Genomic DNA, 16,522 nt, shown 5'->3' with positions numbered 1-16,522 from the left:
TACTGATGTTGCAGGAGAATGTGCAGCCTGCTATATTAATTCTAACTACTGTATCAATCCTTGACCTGTATACAAAATCTCTGCTAATGGTCTTGCTGTTGACCAGTTTAAAAGTTTGCTTTCATTAGAAAACTCCTCTCCCAATTTTTGTTCTTAAAAGGAATGGAGATGTTTAGTAAACATCTTTAGCCATGTAAAAAGTTATATTGTCATTCATTCTTACTAATGTTTTAAAAAGCAACACAGTGATTTAATCTGATGTTTTATTCTTTGTGTAAATCAGGTCTTTGACTGAGTTGACTGTGTTAATGTATTGTACTAGAGGTGCAAGAGGCCAAGTTTAAAAATGGATGTCTATGAATCCTATCTTGGAGGAGGCTGTATTTGCTGTAGAGTTTAGCAAATACAGACTTTTCGTCATGCTTTTCAGGAAGGTTTGGCTTGTTTTTACTGATTCTCTTGTGTTGTAATATAATGCTACTCCTTACATGAGTGGTACCTGTTCTTTAAGAAAAAAGATAGGGATGGTACCTATGCTGGCAGAACCCTCAGATTACTTCAAATAATGAACTGGGCATGACAGCCATGACTGCTTATATAAGGAGGGGTTTTGGCAGATGAAGGTCTCTACTCATGTGAGGCACAGCATGAATCTGCAGTTGTTTTTTCTCAGTGCTTTAAATTTGAAGGACATGCTTGGTTGTAAAAACATTCAGAGACTTTTATGCAGAACATTTTTTGGGTTCAGCCTTGTATTAAAAATGTTGAAATTTGAAATACTGCAGAATAAATTATTTGTACTATAATGTGTTTTGTCTTATTAAAAATTGAGATAATCTTCTTGGGCAATGACCAGATAGTTGTTACAGATGACTGAAATATGTCACTATGACTTGCCTTAAACAATCAGGTTTTTCCTTCTCAGTAGTCATTCCAATTTAATATAACACAATAAAGAATTAAATGTGAAATAGCTTCCTGCTAACTCCCCTGTGTCATCTTCACCCAAGCTGTGTTTGAAATTTGATTTTCTTATTGTGTATTAAGAATATTCCAGTGTTTTTCCTAGCACCAGCTGTCCTAACATGTAGTGTGAATGTGGATAATGGGGGTAGTATCCAGGAGAGCAATGAGACTTACTAAAATGGGTGACTGCTGAGTTAATTCAGTGTGCAATAGTCTGTCCTTAGCTTGAAGAAAACCAGTGAGGCTAAAAAGCTGGAAATTAAAGTTGCAGTTCTCTTATCACCTTTCCGCATGGTAAGAGTAATAACTCACTGAAGACAGCCTGCAAAAGTACAGTGGTGTAGGGAGAGGAGAGGAGAATCTGGCTTGGGGATAAAGCAAAAACCTCTTTTTTTCCAAACCTTTGCTCTGTCTGAATTAGTGGAAATCTTTCTACATGTTTCCTTGTTTCCTTTCTACTCATTTCATCATGTAAAGTACACTGAAAGTTTGTATGTTGCACTTCTCTGGTTTCATCCTCTAAGCCATGGATCTTTCTCTAGTGTTTTGAATAAAGTTACTGTCAGATGTTGCTCGTTTTATACGAGTGCTGACCACTTCTTCTACAGTTCATTTATTATAACTGTAACCACACTTTCTAAACTGCTTCTTGGCTGGATTATTACAGCAGTTCATAAACTGGTTCCCTGGTAAATTCCACTGAAGTGGAAAAACCCCAAACAAACCCAGAGGGACTGTCCCTTTGTCAGCCAAAGAAGTGGTACTGGTGCTTCAATGCAGACTCATCTGTTTTCCTTTGCAGGTCAAAGTGATGGCATTACAAACTTGGAATCTCTAGTGAAACTCTATAGGAAATACTTGCATTCTTCAGTTCAAAAACTTAAATCTTGTTTAAAATTTGAAGATTTAGGCTTTCAGTGTTTTAATTACAGAAACATCTTCTGCAGAGAGTAGAAACTTCTTTCGTCAAAAATCTTGTTAGTTGAAATATAAGGGTTTTTTTGGAGGAGTGTCACAAGCAGTCTTAAGGCCAAGATTCAAGAGAATAGGAAGTCAAATATTTGGTATTAATTTCTTCTGCTGTCTCATCAGAGCTTGGAAAGTGCTGGCTTAAACGTGGTAGTCACCAGTGCACTCTTAGGGCAGAAGAGCTGCTCTGTTATCAGGAACTGCTTTTAATTCAGTAATATTACACAGGGAGAATTAGACTGCAGCAGGGCAAATGGATTTCTCAGTCTGATGCATAAAACCTGCAGCATTTAGATTGGTTTGTGTGAAGCATGGGATTGTAGTAGTTCAGCACGGAAACTATTGCTCTAGATTTATAAAAGTAGATGCTGGCATTTAGTTCAATTTTCAGTGCTCTTTGACACTGTTTTTTTACCTTTTCACTGATTTTTGACAAGTCACTGATTAATCATGTGAAGAATTAGTTTATAAGGAAGAAAGGCTTTTGCTAATAAAAACAAGGTCTTTATGTATTCCCTCTCTTACTCTGCCTGGCAGCTTGTAATAGTACTAATAGTACTTCAGGGTAAAGATCTTTCTCTGTTACTGTCAACACTGCACAGTGAAAAATCAGTCCCTTCTATGCATTAATAAATAAATACATAGACTGAGAGTAATCAGATAGGATTGTCCAATTGCCCGGCTTTCTGTAGGCTTTTCAGGTTTACGTAAAATGCAGTTTTGCTGTATGGTTTAATTCTTTTTCTATATCCCTAGGAAAAGGGTTTGATGACTTTACTACTTTACCTCCTAGTTTCTTTATACCCTCCCCTCACTCTGGAAAAAAAAGTACCTAATACACATAGTCTGTTCAAATAAAATATAGAGCTTTTATTCATCAATTAGTAGGAGATACCATCAGTCTTACACTTTCTTCCTTTTTAATTTTCAGATGTATATCACCAACACAGTGAAAGCCAGAGGAACAAGGCTTGCAAAACCTGTTCTGTGTTTGGGTTTAATGTGCTTGGCCTTCCTTACTGGAATCAACAGAGTAGCAGAGTATCGAAACCACTGGTCAGATGTAATAGCAGGATTTGTAATTGGAATATCTATAGCAGTATTTTTGGTAAGTAGTGTCTGTGTCACTTCTGTTTGAAAAAAATCAATGTATAGGTTTGTATCTCTAAAAAAGCCTTCAGATAACTACATAACAGAAGACATGTTTATTAGGTTTTTTAATTAGTCATCAGTTTCCTTAGTAGTATTTGCATACACTCAGAAATGTGAAGTCGAGAAAGGACTGATCCATTTAACTCTTTTGACTTCCATGTAAACCAGATTGTAGCATTTCAAAAGTAATTTTTGCAGCAAGGCCCACTTGCAGGAAGTATATATTCCTCAGAATAAGACATAGTTATGATTTCATGTATGAAGTATTAAATTTGATATAGTGGTACCCACACTGGTCAAAGAATAGGTAGTATTTGTTTTTCTGGCTTGACAGTAACACTAATGAATTTATTTCGTAGTGATTCAGGTTTGTGTTGAAATTTCATATTATTCTGTATCAAAAAAATCTTTGTTTAGCCTTTTCCTTTTCTGGAGCTGTGCTCCAAAACCAGATAGTTAATCACAGTTGCCAATGACTACTGTCTGTGTCATAAAACTATTTCTAATCTATTAATCACCTTCACTAATATCTGCAGTGCAAGACTATAGAATAGAACAGTCACTGCTGTTTAATGCCTGTAGGCTTGTCTGCCTGTCAGCTTATAATAATACTAAATACACCTTTGAAATTTTTCCCCTTGAAAACATTTTTGAACCTGACTCTGGGATCACAGGGTCTTGGTCTCAAGATCCTGGATCTGAAAGGATGGCTTGGCTGAGAGCACTCCCAGGGATGGCTGGGATGGGTGTTTTCACTCCTCTAGACATGTAAGGGTAGCTGAAAGTCTCCTTTAAAGTACATCTGCTTGTATTTCCAAACATTCCCTTCTACATAAGGTATCCAGGAGTTACATTTGGCTGTCTCATTTAAGTTTTTCCATTCTATTTCATGCCCCTAAATTAATAAAAGAGAAGAGAATAGAGAGGAAATCTGTCCCAGCATTTTTTCCTCATATTTTGTCATATGTATGTTGCATAAACTCCTTTGAGTACCATGACATCAAATTTAATTGTGTTTTGAAGAAAATGCAGTTGGCAAACATTACTGCTCAGCTGAGTGTTGGAATTAGTAGAAGCACAAACTGTTACACATCACATTTCTAAGTCACTGTGTGAGAATCTGCTGCCCTGAGCAGATTTGTAGTTACATTTAGACTTGGGCATGGTCCTTGCCTTCTTATTCCCTTTATTACTCTTCATTTGAGAAAGTCGTTGCTGATCAAAACTGAGATGGCACTGGCCTTCCCAGGAGTTTAAGGTTAATGCCATGTGATGCTGCAAGACATCTCTTCATGACAATGATAATAATTGGTGTTCTATTATGCAGCTTCAGTAATGGATTTTCTTTTAGATAAGAGTTTTTTGGTTCTCAAATGATACATGTACCCATAAATTGGTAGAAAGACTTTGTCTTAAAATATTAATTAAGGATTTTCCGTAAAACATGAACTTCACATTTCAGTGTTTCTACTGTAAAGCTGTGACTAAAGCTGGTGTCATTTCTGCCTGATGATAATTGTCAGGATCAAAGCTTGAAAAAATGAGTTGTTTCTTAGGTATTCTGTTTATCTTCTAATCCCTTTTAGGTTGTTTGTGTGGTAAATAACTTCAGAGGACGTCAGCCAGAGCATGAACATTCTCATCTTGATAACCTGACCCAGATGCCCATGATCAGCATACCCAGAGTAGAAAGCCCTTTAGAAAAGGTAATGTCTGACTTTTTAGAAAACAATTGATAAAACGTAGCTTTCGTGGAAGGATGAGCACAAACTATTCTGGAAAGAATGCCAAGGTAGTCAGAGTTAAAATAAAAAAAACATATCAATGAAAGAGAAAGAAGGAAAGAATTTAATTCAGTGACATCTCTTGGGAGGCACTTCATGTCGTCATTTCCCAGCCATAGCTGCTGCTAAGCACACAGAGTCAGGCTGAGTAGATCTGAGGCCCTCTTCCCTCATGTTCCTCAAGTAATTGTGACTAATACTCTGCCTGATAGTCCACAGAACATAGAAAGTTCTTGGAATGCTCAGAAAGGTCTAACCCCTGGCCCAAGGGGCTCTCTAGTTCATATACAAGTGGCATTTATCCCATTTGTTTGCGGAATGTCCTCAGCCTGGTGTAGAGCATGGGATGCCATCCCTTCTGCATCAGCTGTGGGGCTTCTATCATCAGAGAGGTGCTATCCTCAGGGCAGGGCACTCAGCTGGAAGCAAAAGTAGCAATGGGCTGCACAGTAACTGCAGTAACCCTGTGATCTCTTGTCAGAGCACAAGGGATTGTAGGCTAGGACATGCTAGGGAGAGTCTCCTTGGTAGGCCAAGACTTTTTGCCTAAGTATCACAATGAAATTTATTTTAGTTTACTGTGGTAACCATTTATATTTTTGAAGATGATGTTGTGCTATGTGTTAGATAGGATTGTCTGACTAATTTTATGAGCAAACAAATACTGAAATAGATAGCATAACCAAATAAGAAAATATTCTGGACATTTTTAGCAAGGAGAAACTTAGAACTAGTAATGCAAAGTTGAAAGGGAGGTTTACTTTTTCTAAGGACTTTATCTGTCATTATTCATTAAAATCTATTGAGCTATCCCCATATTTGAAGATAGTAAACAATTCTACACTGGGTAGAGCACCAAAAATATTTTTCTGTGGTACTTTTAAAATTCTGGATTAATTCTGATTTTTTTTTTTTTATGTTAAACAGAAGAAAGGATTTCAACTACTTCTCAATCTATCTTACTCACTTGAAAGTGGTGGAAGTTGTCCTTTAGTAAGAATTGCTGCTAGTCCTGGGTTTTTTATTCCTTTCCTTGAAGAGAAAGAAGATTTCTTTTCAGAATAGTCTAACATGCATTTTTTGAACCAAATATGTCTAAGTTACTTCCACTGATATCTTGTCATAAGGAGATCAGAGTCTCATTTGCTTGAAGAAGCATTTCGATGATGAATGTGTATCTTCAAAATAATCCATTCAGTAAATTTTCTGTAAAATGTCAAAACAAAACAAGCTGTCAGCTGGCCTGGAACATACCACATTAATAAGAGCATGTTTTATTTACATGTTAGCCTCCCATGCAATAGAAACATTTTCTGTGGCTCAAAAGCCATCATAGGTAGTAAGTATACATTCTCTGAATATTGAAATATAATGTTTTTTTCTGGGGATAAAGACTTCACATTAACTTCATGTTACTATCATCACCAGGTTTGAGAACTTCTCACTCATGGTCAACAATGTTCTTTTCCTGAGACTTGGCCTAGTTTGAGATGCTGTGGGGAAAGCTATGGGAGAGTGTGGGAGGATGGTGACAGGAATAATGTTTGCTCTGCTTGAGGGTAGCCACTGCCATTTGTGAACTGCCCAGGACTCTGTCATCTGAATGAGCTTCTTTCCTTCTGAACCCATATTCTTATGGCAGTAAATGATAGCTGCTTGCTCTCATGCAAATTCTCTCTAGATAACTAAACTGGAGACTGACCACAGTGATACTACTTGTGGAGATCCCATTTTATGGGTTCATCTTTGTTGCAAAGCCTTTTTCCTTTTCAGACAGAGAGGATGGGATGCAAGGACAATAAAGTGAAGACTTTGCTAATTGCTTGGAAATGCTTTCTTCTGTTTCCACTTTCAAAAAGTTTAAAATTGAATTAGTAAATAATTGATAAAGAAGTTACTTACGTGTGAGTGCTTTAGGTTTTGAGTTTCTGTGGATATTTTTACCTTTTTTTAAATCTAATTTTTTTTGTGTAATCTAAAGTTTTTGTATAGAAGACAGACCCTGTTAAATAAAAGGCATTAAGAATAATACTTCAGGGAGCTAAGGTCTAAATTAAGTTGGCTAGTCTCAACTGCCATTGCTACAAGAATACGTGAATTAGTCTTTGCTTTTTAACTTCCTTCTTATTTTACATAACTTGTTCTCCAGCGGAGAGAGTATGATGCTAAATAATTTGTGCGTTATTTGCCTCTTCCTTCTTTAGACACAAGAGTTACTTTTCACTATGTTTCAGTTAGGACTGTTCCAGATCAATATTCTGAATGCACATAGATTTACCTTTTGCTTATTTTAAACCTGTTTTTTTCTTATTTTCAGTCTGCAAGCTTCTGTGCCAATATTAAAGACAAGTTACTGTCAGAAATTAGCTACTGGGAATAGCATAAATCCTAACTGTCTGAAGTCATCAAAAGCTAAGGCAGTGCAAGCTGGAAGCAATGCAGCTATGTGACTTACTGAAAAATAGTAACTATATAGGTATCTGGGAGCAAGCAATTAAAAATTCCTGCCTTAAAGAATGACAGAAAGTATAGGACCCTAGTCACTGCTAATTTGTAATAAATTGACCTGTAAATGAGTAAGCACATGAGGCATCCTGCAGACCTGGAAGCACATTACTTTGCTGTTTCCAGATCTGTTACTTGCTATTCCAGTGCTTTCTGCATGGAGAATGACTGCTCCTGGCATGCTCACCATGCTGTCACTGTCTGAGCTCTGGTGGAGGTCTAGCTATGTTTGAAGTGCACTTAAATAGGCATAAGTTCTTGTAATACTCCAAATTGAGCTGCTGCTGCTTAGTGACAAGGTTAGATCACTCTTTGCCTGACACTTCTGTTTCATTGTGGTGCATGCAGATGATGTAGCTGCTCTGCACAGATGCTCATGCAGGCAAATAAGGTGTAGGTGCAGTGTCTCTTTGAGGGATGCTTCCCAGAGCCTGCTCAGCAGTGCAGACTTAGTGCTTTTACCTTCACTATAATCATCCTCAGAACTAATGAAAAGAGTGAAAGCCAAGAAACCTCATCACTTACCCATCTGCTTCTTTTTCTCTTTTGTCTCTGACCTTCTTTATCTCTTACAAGACAATTGGTGTTTCAGTTAGCTCGCAGTGTCCTGCTGAGAGGAGAAGCTCTCATCCTACCACAGTCAAGGTTAGAGAATCCTATTCTTTTGCAGGACTTACTGAGACATGGAGATATTCTGGATAGTACCTGAAAGGGTTTGAAGGTTCAGCTTCATGAAAGTGCAGTCAGAAACTGTTTCCTGTTTCAGGGGAGACTGACTGTTACTTCATGCAAAAGTTGCATGAAATTGGCCAGGGCTTACAGAGGTCTCCTCCTCATCATGTAGTAGCTTATGATTCTGCTAGTCTTATTTATTTTTACAAGTATTCTAGCTTTTGAAAAACCAAATACAAATACATCATGGAGCACTTCAGGACTAATGGAGGCAGTAGATAGAATACTGAGATAGAAGGTTTCAGAAGGAAGCATTGGGTTAGGAGATGCACCATGGTTCATCTCCTGTGAGATGAGATAATTACTGTGTGTGATTATCAGTGCTTTCTGTAGCTATTCAGTATTACTTATTTGCACAGTGGGTTCTTGGCAGTGCTCTGCTTGACAGCTAAACTGCATTTATTCCCTGAGGTTCTGCTTGGCATTCCTTCATACTGCTGCTTCTGTCAGCAGTGCCGAAATCTTCTCAAATACAGTCACTGTTCCTTGTTACAATGAAGTTTCTTATACTCCCCTGTAGGACTGACTATCCAGCATGACTGAACTCAAAAGAGATAGATTAGGTGCTCTCTCCTTCTGCCATTTCCAAGTTTTAAAAGTCATAAGTATTTGCACTTCTTCTCACAATATGTGACATTCTTGTTGCCCATCATACCAGTTTTTAGTGACTATCAGGGTTAATTGTCTCAGAAATCTTCTTGATTTTGTACACAGTAATTATTGTTCTGTTGTGTGTGTGTAAGGTAATGATGGTGATAAAACATTCCAGCAATAGTAAGTGTAGACATTGCAATGGATTCTGCTAGTATTTTTAAGACTGGGAAAGCTTTCCTCCTCAGAATTTAAGGAGTAGGTTTTTTTCTATTTACTCCATCTTGATTACTCACGAGACACAGAATGCCTTCTTCATAATGTCAGAAAATTTTAATTCTCAATGTTACTGCTTTTTTCTTGATCTTAAGCATGCTGGTACCAAGTCGTCGAATGTTATGTGCCCTGGTGTACACACAGCACCATGGCCTAGGGAGCCTGGCCTGCTCCCTGAAGCTCTCCAGGGAGATCACCTCTCACTAAGCTAACAGCTAAAAGCAAAACACAAAGATGCTTTAGCTCATCATACTGTGGGCAGATGGAGGAGAGAGTTGTGTCCATTTCTGTTGGACAAAATATTTTAGTGTAGAGGTCTCCAAATACTTGTATTTGTAGTGCTTGATGTCCAATAGCATCCATAGGTGTCCCCTACTTGTTTTTCCAGGACGATCTGGTGAGAGCCCATGAGCTTACATCAGCTTATAGGCAGTTTTTGGCATAATTATTCTCTCTTGATAATGCGGTCTGTTAAAGGTGATACAATACAACATTGCTTCACACACACACCAGAAACCCACACCTAGGAGAGTCAGCTCATAAAAAATCATAAGCAGTTTTGTTTCAATGTCAAACATTTGAATTTGTATTCATGTCCTACCCTTCTGCTTAAATCTGCTTCTGGGGGATTGTACAAGAATTATTTCTGATTGAATGCAAACAGCGATCACTACATCTAATGCTCAGATAAACTAATACTTAAACATGGGAAGTGGAACAATATATTCAGCGTGACCTCCTGAAACGTACGTATTGTAGGTGTTTCAGACTCAAGGCATTAGTCACAGCCCAGAAGAAGCTTTGCCAGGATCCTCCTCCCTCAAAGCACGCATCCTTAGGTGGTTCTCGTGGCTGTCGGGGCCGGAGCGCTGCAAGCGCCTTCCGCTAAGGCAATGACACCAACGTATGTGCGCGGGAGCGCACCCAGTGAGCCGTGGGCTGGCCTTCCCTGCAGGGCTCAGGGGCATCTTACTGCTCCAGCAAAACCAGAAAATACCTCTGCTGACTCAGAGTTGTATGAGAGCATCATTATTATTGTTTGATCAATTATCCTTTGCCTAAAGTACTACAGTAGTATTTTTATATTTAACAAACTCTGGGAAAAAATTGAAATTTTACAAATTCCTGTTTTCAAAAACGGGAGAATCTTCTTTTTGGGATGATGACTATTTTTGAATGTTTCCAACTGTATTGATCAGAAGAAAGCAAAAAAAAAAATTAAGCAAAAAACATTTAATATATAGAATGAAAACTGCAAATCACAGAAAGTTTAATGTATTTCTTCAATGCTTAGACATCATAGCATTGCTTATCAACAGAAATTAATTAAAACTTAACAGAAGGTTTACAGGTGTGGATCATTTGCCCCAGAAACCTGCACTCAAGGCTTAGCCTTTGGCTTCCCCTTTTTTTGTTACTGGTGTGAGAGCACAGTTATGATGCATGCTTTGCTCACCAGCCTGGTACTGTCCTCTTAGAGCGGATGCTACAGTGCTGGTCTGCGTGCCTGTGAGACTGCTGCCATTGAGCAGACCCTCAGAGTTTCTGATTCTTTTGAGAACTCTAGGGAAAATAATTTCCCATGGAGTTGGAGAAGCTGAGGTCTTGTGCATGGTTTTTTGCATGTCTTCCTGCATCTGTGTGAATCTGTTTGCTGACTGAGTAATTAGTATCTCACTCTGACCCTTGTCACAGCAAATCTAAGCAGAAGTAAAAGAGTTGAAATGTAGTTATTCCAGAGGGATGCTGTTTGTGTGGGGTTTTTTCTGCAGAGTCTCAGCAAGGCTTATTTGTAGTTTTGCCTAAGATGATAGCATGAAAAAGCACGAGTAACCAGACAGTTACATGAATCTGTATCAGTGATTCTTGCCGTCAGCAAGTGATTAATTTTGACCTAGTTATGCATCACCCTGCTGAGTCCATTGGAAATGAATTGACAGGCCTTCAGTAGGGTCCAAATCAATAGGTCTGTCATCAGCAGCTTAGCAGCTCTCTTTGAGGGCTTGTTGAGAAAGGAGGATTTTCTTCTGTGTTATTATATCCCATGCTCTGCATGTCTTCCCAGGATGGTGGCCTGCTCATTTTGGAAGTATAGCTGGCAGGAGTGTGAACCAGATTCTCCTTTCCCTAAATAATCGTTATCCACTCTTGAATTAATGCCACATGAAAGAGCACTTGGTTCTCTGCATCACAGACAAATGTGTGTCACTTAGAGACAGAGATGGCATGTAGCAGGACTTGAAAGAATTGATTGAAATAAAGAGGAATTATTTTTTTCTCTTCAATTCCTCATTTTTAGACCATCTTACTTAGGGAAAAAAGTGAATAATTTTAGACTGAGGATAGTGTGACAGGATGACTTTTGAAGTCTAAATAAAGAAAATAAAGTAAATAGTATGAAGAAAATGCCATTATAGCCTCACAGCAACTCCAGAGTTATTGAGTTTGCCCTCTGTATCATCTTTTGCATACTCAAAACAGAAGATGGCGAGCCAAACAAGATGCTTGGAGTTGATTTTTTTTTCTAATTAGGAAGTCTAATTTTGCATTTCTTCTGCTGAATAAAAATCTGCAAGCAATAGCATTTGTAACTATTTTTTACTGAGAACTTTTTCATAGAAAGTTGCACTCCTTTTTTTCTAATGATTAAAAAAAAAAACTGGCTGTGGTTTAATAATTGTTGTTTATTTAAAAATACACAAATTCCATTTCAAGGAAGAATATACATAGATGCTTGCTGTTAAATAGTGTGCTTTTATGAAAGCTGCCATAAAATACAGCAAGAACATTGCTAGAGCTGAAATCTATATTGTAGGCAAGGTGGAAGAGAGCTTCTTCCCCTGGACACAGTACAGTTATGGCACAGTGAGAGGGAGCAAAGCTGCCAGCCTGGCTTGGAGATGGGAGCATAAGGGGAAGCTCTCCAATCAAAGTATTTCTAATATCCTCTCTCTAATGTGAAAAGATGCCTGCCTATCTCCCCTGCTCACACTAATAGACAAATATTCAGGCAGTTTAAAGAAGAACTGAGAAATAGAAACTTACATGGTGGGCATTGTTTCACTCTAGCACTTTTTATGCTGTGTGATAAGAGATTTTCTGAAGGACTTTCCTCAAGCAAAAAAAAATGGGAGGTCCCACTTCCTCCAGGTCACCATATCCCCCTCCTCTTCAGCTCACATCTCCTCTCTTCTGGGTTTAATCTGCCCCAGGAGGCAAAGTGATGAGAAAAAAGATGCAGTGCTTTGCTTGGTGTTTTTACCCTTTGTGCATTTTTGTGCTTGGGCACAAACACGTGGCTTAACATCAAGGTTCCCTTGCAAAAAATGGTGGCAGTCAAGGATATTGTGTGCCAAAAGGAAATATGCTTCCTCTGGATCCTGCCCATCACTGTGTGGTTGCCTTCCCCTTCAGGTGTCTGCAGAGTCACTTGCTTAGGTTCAAGTATGAAAAAGTAGCCAAGCTCTTTGGGATGCTGCAGGGTTTTAGAGTTGCACGTAGAATGTTCATGCTCCATCTCAGTGTTCCTTATAGTTGTCCCACTGAAGGAAAGAGGAAAATGTTTGTAGATTGCAACTGGACACTGGTGATTCTGGAAAAAAAAATTTGAATAGGAGTTCTTAACTGCCAAATGCCACTTGATTTCAAGCATTTTGATACTTGATTCTGTGCCATTGATCTCATGGAGAGAAAATAATCTTATAATATATTATTATATGAATAATATTCATATAAAAATGAATATTAAAAATGTGTTTACACTGAGATAGAGTATTATAATCTGTCAGAAACTGTAATTTTTATTTCTAGAATTTTTGGTTTCAAATATGAAGAACATAGCAATAAAAGTACAGCTAACTCAATTATTCACATGTGATTTAAAATTAAACTTAATTAAAAACAAACCAAAATCATCTAAAATTAAAATATAATAGAACCATCACACGTAATTACTTTGTTAGGCATACTTCCCTATCCAGTCTTTCAGCATTTAAGAATTGCTATGGGAGTGAGTGAGAGCACTGCAATGAAAATCAGTTATATTTGTGTTATATCCTGCTGTAGTCTCCAAGTACGAGGCTGCCCTTCAAGCACAGGAGGCAAAAGTTTTCACAATGGTGACTGCTGTCTATCTGTGTGGTTTTGTGGTTTTTATCTGTTTGTTTTTCCTTTGACTCGTAGAACCACATCACGGCCTTTGCAGAAGTCACATGATGTTGACGCTGATGTATATTCACTCCATTGGACTTCATCTCTTTTCACAGCCCACACATGATATTTGCAGTGTATCGAAAATAAGAAATTTTTAGAAGTCCTATTTCTGACTTGATTTTTACATCACTAAAATGATACCAACATTTTGAAGAATTCTTAAATATTAGAACGTCACTTTACTTTCTAGCAAAAATAGTAACTGTTTACTTTTATGATGGAATGGGATAAACTGAGCACTAATTATCCGACATTACCCTCTATTTTGGCTTCTCCTTGTTTTCAATGGTTCATGTACCTATTCCAACAGTACTTTGTATTTCGGTTTAACTTTGATTTTTAAAATCTGTGTTTTTAATTCAGCATGAACTTGTTTCCATTTGAGGCAATTTCAGTGTATAAAAACTAGCAAATATTATGTTCTGTATGAAAATGCTGTTTGCACATTGTATTACGCTGTATTCCATGTAAGATATCATTCAAACAGTATGTTATATGTAAGACTGGTGCTTCTGCTTTTGAAGAGAAAAAAAATGCCAATTTTTACTGTAATAAGTATTGTATCATAATTAAAAGTTTATTTATTTGGATATTTTCCTGACATAATTGTAGTTGAATTGTTGTTTTGTAGTTCTTGAATGTCTTGGATGACATATATGTATCTAGGTTAAAAGAAATGAGAATAATATAGAAAGTTTGATCTTTGATATATTCTTTATTACTAATGATATCCCATGAAAGGTTAAGGGCTCCGTTCTTAGCTTAGCATATCTGATGGGAAGCCGTGCTATTCATAAATCATTTAAACAAATTATTCATGGCAGCCTGCATCTTCTCATATTATTGTACTCCCTGATACTATGCTGGGAGGATGGGTGCTAAGATAAGAAGAGGGTCACCAGCTTAGTGAGAAAAGTTCATCTGAGTTTCTACTCTCCATTTTCATGGAAAACTCATGGAAAAGCCAAAATGGCTCAATTATTTATTTTTTTTTCCAGCCTAAGTGACCAGGACAGGCAGACTTTCTCTCTACAAAGCTTTTTATCTCTGTTTGTGCTTGAGGCTTATGTTCTTAAAAAAAAAAAAAAAGAAAAAAAAATCCTCTGCTAATCTGCGTGGTGTTGACGAATTGATTTTTCTTCGTCAGCCAATGTCACCATATCTCTGTTAGTGCTGTAAATATTTAGATTAAGCCTCCCCTTTGGAAGAGTCTTGCTGACTATTCATAGTGAAGTTGTCCTAAAAAAATTGAGTGCCAAATGGATCTGAATATTGTAAATACTGAAGACATTCTTAACATCTGCCAGAAAGTTTCCCTCTGGCAAGAGCTGATAAAATGCTAGCACTGTAGAAACATTGGGAATACTATTGGTCAGTGCAGGCTGTTGAGCATTTTAGGCCTTAAATTTTCCAGAGTTTAGTGTATTTTCTGTACATTAATCATTGTTAGAGTATGTTTGAAACACAAGGATGTAGAGTCAGGTATATTTTTTCTATGATGAATTTTAATGCATTCTCACATAGTCATCAGGTAATGCCTGCATTTAATTTTTGTTTTAACCTCTGCTTTCACTGAAATAGAACTACCTAAAGAGTGCTTGGCAAACAGGGCAAGGCCAAGTCATCTCTGAGTGCAATAGAGTATATGCCACGAAGTCATTGTGCTAAGCTGAGAATTAAGAGATTGAAGAAATATATCTGTGGGGAGAAAAAAACCTAGAATAGAGTCCTTAGATACAACTAGGTTACGTAGATGATTGAAAATCCACCTTTATTAGACTATGAACTGTGTTTACAAAATTGTAGTAGATCCAAAGTTTGTATCACCGTGTTAAGCTCACTTACCCTGCTCTTAGTCTAGCTAGTTAGGTTCCAAGGTACTAATGATTTTTCTGTGTGCAGATTTAAATGAAATCTTCACTCATTTTTGCATGGTAGCAAATCTGCATTTTTTTATATCTGATTTATAAGATTACCAAGAGATTCTTTTATGTTAAAAGAGATGACTCTTTTTCAGTGTACTGTATATCATCAGCTTGTAACTGGTCTCTTTCTCAGGATCTTTCCCAGTCAAATATTTGGGTTAAATTTATCATACTATCTCTGTGAACCAGCAGTGAGAAAACAAAAAGAGAGACACTCTGCTGTATAATGTATTTTTAAATAAAATAATTTTTCATTCATATGTAGTGTAATTTTTTAAAATGCCTGCTTTACATATATTCTGGTTGATAGTGTGCATATAATGAAATTGTGATTTTATGTGAATTGCATTTGGTAACATATTTTCTCAATTAACCAGGAATCCTCACAGTTAATGATCTTCCCTTAGAAATCAGTTAATGACCTTAGAGATGGTTCTGGTGAACCTGAAAAGCATGAGAGGAAGAGCTGTATTGCAGAGTCCACAGCCTGTTGGGGAAGGACTCTCCCCTGAATGTGGACCAGCCAAGCTCCAGACACTGCTTTAACTGATTTTCGGACGTGGCAAGAATTTGCATTCCCACATCTGTAACTCTCCGCTGCCCTGAAGTTTGGGCTTTATCTCTTCCTTTCTGGACCCAAAAAAGCTTTGAGTAGGAACAGTTTGCCAAAACAAAAGTAAGTTGCCACTCTTTTACTAAAATGGCTTTTTGGTGATTGCTTAAAAAAAAACCCCACTGATGAGCAAGCATCAGTCCTCATTCAGGGAATATTCTGGTACAGAGTGGTTCCTGCTGAAAACAGTGGTTTTGAATGCAACTGATTTTATTATTCTTGTGGACCTTTTCCATGTGCACTTCAGTGAAACAGCTCTGCTCTATTTATAAATGAGATGTTTGAGAAGCATCCCTAATGTTATATGCTGCTGTGTTCCTAAAAATGGAATTTCTAAGGCATATGGGGACACCAGCTGGGCTCCTATCCATACCATTTTAGATTCTCTTATATGGATTCTGCTGTTCATTTATAATCAGGAACTGCATAAGACATACGGTGATAGCATCCGGGCTCACATTTCTTCAGCTTTTAAAAATGTTAATTTTAACAATATATATTAAAAGGGGATGATGTTGGTGTTATTTATCTGCAATTTTCTTTGCTGTTTGCTGTTGCCTTCTAATTTTGTTGCTGCCCAAGATCACAGTAAGTGCAACAGTCGATTTGCACATTATGTTAGTGGGGAGCTTTTTATACTCTTCTGAAGTCTAATTTTGGTATTTCTGAGGCTTGCCATCAGAAAGCAGAGTGCATTGCATTTTAGGAGCAGATAAACTGAGTCTGTTTTGGTCAAATACATCCCTGGCCATCTGCATAGCTGCGGCCTTGGGGACACAGAGGAGCATTTGCAGGCG

The 16,522-nt window shown here is 37.5% G+C and overlaps 1 protein-coding gene across 1 annotated transcript in view; it reads left to right on the top strand.

Moving 5' to 3' along the window:
• The window catches only part of PLPPR5 (phospholipid phosphatase related 5), a gene marked incomplete at its 5' end in the record, with an annotated part of 44,453 nt that extends 29,083 nt beyond the window's left edge, over positions 1 to 15,370 (top strand). The window contains 3 exons of the mRNA XM_083867818.1: positions 2,867 to 3,043; positions 4,674 to 4,793; positions 13,158 to 15,370. Of these exons, the coding sequence (XP_083723944.1) occupies positions 2,867 to 3,043; positions 4,674 to 4,793; positions 13,158 to 13,190 (330 nt within the window). The 3' untranslated portion in view covers positions 13,191 to 15,370. The remainder of the gene's footprint in view (positions 1 to 2,866; positions 3,044 to 4,673; positions 4,794 to 13,157) is intronic.
• Between the last annotated feature and the right edge of the window lie 1,152 nt (positions 15,371 to 16,522).

The sequence above is a fragment of the Zosterops lateralis genome (genome assembly GCF_965231275.1).
Source record: "Zosterops lateralis genome assembly, chromosome: 9".
In the NCBI taxonomy this organism is placed as follows: Eukaryota; Metazoa; Chordata; class Aves; order Passeriformes; family Zosteropidae; genus Zosterops; species Zosterops lateralis.
This window is presented reverse-complemented; position numbering and strand designations above follow the sequence as displayed.